Source organism: Mus musculus, chromosome 16 (genome assembly GCF_000001635.26).
Source record: "Mus musculus strain C57BL/6J chromosome 16, GRCm38.p6 C57BL/6J".
NCBI lineage: Eukaryota > Metazoa > Chordata > Mammalia > Rodentia > Muridae > Mus > Mus musculus.
In genome coordinates this window covers 17,923,022-17,928,219 of record NC_000082.6, presented here as the reverse complement: position 1 = coordinate 17,928,219, position 5,198 = coordinate 17,923,022, and the positions used below count along the sequence as shown (strand labels likewise).

General features: G+C 55.8%; 1 protein-coding gene across 1 annotated transcript; it reads left to right on the top strand.

The window, feature by feature from the left end:
* Positions 1 to 3,009, top strand: Slc25a1 (solute carrier family 25 (mitochondrial carrier, citrate transporter), member 1). Its single transcript, NM_153150.2, has 9 exons — positions 1 to 234; positions 568 to 675; positions 754 to 853; positions 928 to 1,066; positions 1,480 to 1,564; positions 1,681 to 1,785; positions 1,916 to 2,031; positions 2,117 to 2,190; positions 2,293 to 3,009. The coding sequence occupies exons 1-9, from the start codon at positions 141 to 143 to the stop codon at positions 2,405 to 2,407; spliced, it is 936 nt and encodes a 311-aa protein (NP_694790.1). The 5' UTR covers positions 1 to 140; the 3' UTR covers positions 2,408 to 3,009.
* The last annotated feature ends 2,189 nt before the right edge of the window (positions 3,010 to 5,198 follow it).

Below are 5,198 nucleotides of genomic sequence, written 5' to 3'. Positions count from 1 at the left end.
GGGAGCTGACGTGACCACCCCGCCTCCCGGACCAGAATTGGTCGTGGTCTCAGTAGCCTCCGGCTCCGCTGCTTCCCGAGAACCCCGCGCCGGAGGCTCGGACCCGAGGTCGACGCCGGGCGCCTCTCCTCCTGCCCGCTATGGCTGCGCCTCGCGGGCCCCGCGCTCTGTCGGCCGCCGCGCCGGGGTCCGGGAAGCCCAAACTGACGCACCCCGGGAAGGCAATCCTAGCAGGTGGGTCACTCGGAACCCCAACTCAGAGCCTGTCCGACAGCGCTTCCGGGTGGGCCGGGGACGCCCAGGCCCCGCCCAACTTCCGGAGGGGCGGAGGTGTCGGGGTTGCGACCCGGGACCCCTAAGTCCACTCGTCTGCTGTCGCTCAGAGTCTCTTGGGCACTCCAGGCGGAGACCACCGGGTGGGGGCGTGGGCATCGTCGGGACGCTGGCAGCGACGCGGGCAAAGTCCGGGCGGGGGAGGGGCCGCGCGGCGGCGGCAGCGGTGGCAGCGGTAGCGGCTGGGTCCACCGGGCAAGGGTGTCCCTAGCCCCAGGCATTTGGTCCCCACAGGCGGCCTGGCTGGAGGCATCGAAATCTGCATCACCTTCCCGACCGAATACGTGAAGACGCAGCTGCAGCTAGATGAACGAGCGAACCCACCGCGGTACCGGGGCATCGGTAAGGAGGGACTCCCGGGGGTGGCTAGGGGGACACTGCGGAGCAGAGGAGCTAGGGTCTTGACCGCGCCTCCCGTAGGAGACTGCGTGCGGCAAACTGTCCGCAGCCATGGCGTCCTGGGCCTGTACCGCGGCCTCAGCTCCTTGCTCTACGGCTCCATCCCCAAGGCGGCTGTCAGGTGAGACTCTGCTCTGTTGAAACGACCCGGAGGGAGTGGCCGCAGCGGGCCCCCTCACATGTCTTCTTCATTAGGTTTGGGATGTTCGAGTTCCTCAGCAACCACATGCGGGATGCCCAAGGTAGGCTCGACAGCAGGAGAGGACTATTGTGCGGTCTGGGTGCCGGCGTGGCAGAAGCAGTGGTAGTCGTGTGCCCTATGGAGACCATCAAGGTGAGGGATTGAGCCTTTCAGGGGTAGCCAGGGTATCTTCGGGCTCCCAGGTTTTAATGGCATGTGCCCCCATGGAGGCTGTCAAGGTGGGAAGGGTCCCCACACATATGCACCAGGTTCGTGGTAAATGGTGGCAGAAAGGGTCTCCTGTGGCGGCTCATGCGTAATAAAAGCATGAGCGAAGTCTTCAAAGCATAACTCACTATTCAAAGTCTAGGAAATAGCAAATGTAACGCTGGGGAAACCCTCTGAGGTCTTGGGGCCTATGTGTAATGGAACTCAAGAACAGCCTAGGGATTTCCTGCAGAAGAGCTGGGAGTCCCCAGCTTTGGCCTAACGTTGGTAAGGTCTGGGTCTGCCAGATAAAGTGCAGATGTGGCCAGGAACCAGGGCCATTGCTTCCTTCCTTTTAGGTGAAGTTCATCCATGACCAGACTTCCTCCAACCCCAAGTACCGAGGATTTTTCCACGGGGTTAGAGAGATTATTCGGGAACAAGGTAAGCCTGGAGAATGGAGACCTGCTAAGTGGGACAGCATCTACTTGAGTGGCTCCCCCTTGACTGCAGGCAGGGCCTGGAAGGCTCCAGCTTGACTCCTGTCTGCCTGTCCCAAGGGCTAAAGGGAACATACCAAGGCCTTACTGCGACTGTACTGAAGCAGGGCTCAAACCAAGCCATCCGATTCTTTGTCATGACCTCCCTACGCAACTGGTACCAAGGTACACCAAACCCTGAGGGCAGCTTATTCCTGGAAGGGCAGGCACACCCTACCCCAGGTTTTTCCTAGCCTCCAAAGCTCCCCTCTGACTTAATCTTCCCAGTATTCTGACTGCAACTTACTCCATCCAGGAGACAACCACAACAAACCTATGAACCCACTGATCACGGGGGTCTTTGGAGCTACTGCGGGTGCAGCCAGTGTCTTTGGAAACACACCTTTGGATGTGATCAAGACCAGGATGCAGGTATGGATGGGAGGCTGAGAGAGTAGGGATATGAGCACTAGCCAGAGGCTAGTGTCTAAGGACTCTGCCCTGCGGTGTCCTGCAGGGCCTGGAGGCACACAAATACCGGAACACCCTGGACTGCGGCTTGAAGATCCTAAAGAATGAGGGGCCAAAGGCGTGAGTAGGATAGAGGAGAGCTATTGCCCCCATTCCAGGCCCTCTTTTCCTAGGTGGTCTTCCTTCCCACATTGCTCACCTCAGACTCTCTGCTCTACCCAGATTCTACAAGGGCACCGTTCCCCGGCTGGGCCGAGTCTGCCTGGATGTGGCCATCGTATTCATCATCTACGATGAAGTGGTGAAGCTGCTCAATAAAGTGTGGAAGACAGACTAACCCTGGAGGATGCAGTGGGGTATCCCAGCTCCTCCATTCCAGACCCCCCGCCACCTACTCTGATGATTCCAGTGCAGTAGTGCCAAAAGGCCCCTTCCTTTGTCCCTCAAGTTCTGTGGCCTGGTGTGTCCCATAGTTCTGTATATCCCATGTGGTCTGTGTGTGTGTAACACTACCATTGTATCTGTGTCCAGCCTGGCCATGGCTGGGTGTCTCTTTGGCCTGTGAATATGTGCTCACTTATCCATGTGCTTGCTTGTGAGCCACATGCCTGTTTCGTGTTCTCTGTCATGTGACCCTGTGCCCCACTTCCTGGGGTGCCTATGTGCCCTGGTTCATGGCCTTGGAGCCATGGTCAGGTCACAGTCCGGTGCCTTCCACCCCCTATGGCAAGGGCGCCCTGCCTTGGCCTACCACAGCTGCCTCCAGGCTTAGACCTGGCTTCACCGCATTCCAGGGGCTATAGGCCCCCCTGCTTTTCCCGCCATTGGCCTTAAATGGCCCTCGGGCCCTCCCTCCGCCCGGAACAGGGTGGCACCTGCCACTCTCAGGACCACCTTGCCAAGGAGAATAAACCGGATCCTGTTGCACTCTCCTGTCCATCCCTTTGTAGATGGGGGTCATTGATGACTGAGCCTCCTCAGAGACCTGCCTCCCCTCCATCAGGAGACACTGCAGTTGGCAGGGCAGTAAGAAAGCTCAGCAGCCCCTAGTGAGAGCGCCTTAGGAGGCCCAGCTTGGGACCAAAAGGGATCTGTGCTACTTCCTGGCCTTACAGGGCAATTGGGGTCCTGCCTTCAGCTGAAGGGCTTTGTCCACAAGGCCTCAGTGGACTGGCAGGACAGAGGGCTGGAACTGAATAATGTTCCCAGGGTGCCTCTGCCCCTCCCTGAGAAGGCCCGTCTGCCTGTGACACAGCCAGCCCACCCTCAATCTGAAGTGCAGAAGAGGACAGTAGTGAGTGCTCAGGCCGAGGCATGGAGACACCAACCCAGTGCTCCCTAAGGTTATAAGCAGCAGGGGTGATAGGGCTCCTCCCAGGGTAGGACACAGCTGTTAAACAGGAATGGGTCCCAAAAGACCAGGGAACATCTTGGTCCCTCAGTCCCCGCCCTTGAACGTTGGCAGGTATTCCCAAGGTGGAAGTTCCCTGCCATACAGTCCGGGCACTGATGAAAGGCAGTTCAAGGCTGAAAGCTATATAGCTGAGTTAGGGTCACTGTGGCCCTGACTCCTGCCATAACCATGGGTAAAGAGTAGGAACCCAGTGGACAGGGCTAACAGGTACACACAGCTATGCTGGGAAAGGCTGCTTCATGCTTGGAAGCTAGGGAAAGGAGTTGAGAGTTGCAAGCCTTTTGCCCAGCCCAGGGGTGGGGAGTGGAGGACTTGATAGAATGAGCATCCCAGTAGGCCTGGGCCTTTGGGGAAGCCTGGCAGTTTTTGTGGAGACAGTCATGAGTCCTAGGTGGAACACATGGCAGTGAGAAGTCAGTGCAAAGTAGATGAGGCCACGTATAGATAGATGAGGTGTAGAAGCCTCTAGCTGTACTTGAGCAGACTGATCTCGGTGGGCACAAATATCCCAGTCCTCAACAGAGAAAGGTGCCCCCCCCCCCACACACACACACCTTGCCCCCAAGCAACAAAGCCTACTTCTCTCTCCACCAGGAGGCTGCCCCTGCTACCAGGCCCCGACACTCTCAAACTCCACCTTGGCCGAGGTGGTAAAGTGGCACTAGCTTTCCTGAGGTCTGCTCCCAAGAAGCATCTGAGAAGATGGATGAGAGTCATGCTCTTCCCCTCCCTCCCACATTTTCTGTATAACCTTGGGCAAGTTACCTAACCTCAACTCCCTAATCTGAGAAATAGGGTTAAAAGAATACACACCACTAGGCTGCATAGCTGAAATGACCTGACTCCTGTAGGGAGGAACATAGCATCTGGCAACCTCACTGAGGGTTGCTTTTCTTGAGTTGCAGGAAGTGCCTTGCAGTTTCCCCAGGTGCTTGATGCTACTGAGACATGAAAAGCCCAGCAACTGCCCAAGAGGAGTTCCATCTATGGTCACAGTGATACCATCAGTCACTGTACTTACAAAGAGGCCCATGATTCATAGGAAGAGCCATAGCTATGTATGATTGCCCTTGACTGTCCCCAGATCCTCTTGGTCTGGGGATCTGATCAGGCCTCTAGGCTGGTGACCACTGCCTCTCTGGATAGCAGTGAAGGCAGAGATATGTGATGTGGGTCTTTGATCAAGATGCTATGCAGAACAAACCCAACTTACAGAATGGGACTTTACCTCTTCTTAAAACCCTGGAGACAGACAGAGCTTATACAGGGAAGAATTCCAGGAGGTGACTTAAGTTTGCAGATCTGCGGCACACACTCCTCATAGAACTGTGCCAGGAGGAACAATAGCCTCAGAGTGAGGACAGGGCTTAGACAAGCCCACAGAGGGACAGAGCAGGACCGCAAGCTGATATTTTGTGACCCATTCTAAATTCTGTGGAGCTCCTCTTACAGCTGTATAGGTACACCCTGAGATTTTCTATGTATGCCCCTGTGCAGGTGATAAAATGGCAAATCATAGTTTAATATCCAAAGAAATCACACTTTAATAGTTGAAAAATGCTTGTTTCCTGCATTCTAAAAAAAACCCCAAACTTTAAGTAGAGAATCAAGAAATTCAGAGTCCAAGCTTGCATATCTGAGCCGTGCCCCAGCCCAGTGACTGTCTCATTTTAGGCAAATAAAAGAATTCTTGCTTTCCTTTGTATCCCTCCCA

Excerpts from the sequence above, each read along its gene's own strand:
- Slc25a1 (NM_153150.2), top strand. The coding sequence starts at position 141 with ATGGCTGCGCCTCGCGGGCCCCGCGCTCTGTCGGCCGCCGCGCCGGGG. Across the intron at positions 235-567 it reads CGGGAAGGCAATCCTAGCAG|GCGGCCTGGCTGGAGGCATC; the intron begins GTGGGTCACTCG and ends TGGTCCCCACAG. Across the intron at positions 1,067-1,479 it reads GCCCTATGGAGACCATCAAG|GTGAAGTTCATCCATGACCA; the intron begins GTGAGGGATTGA and ends CCTTCCTTTTAG.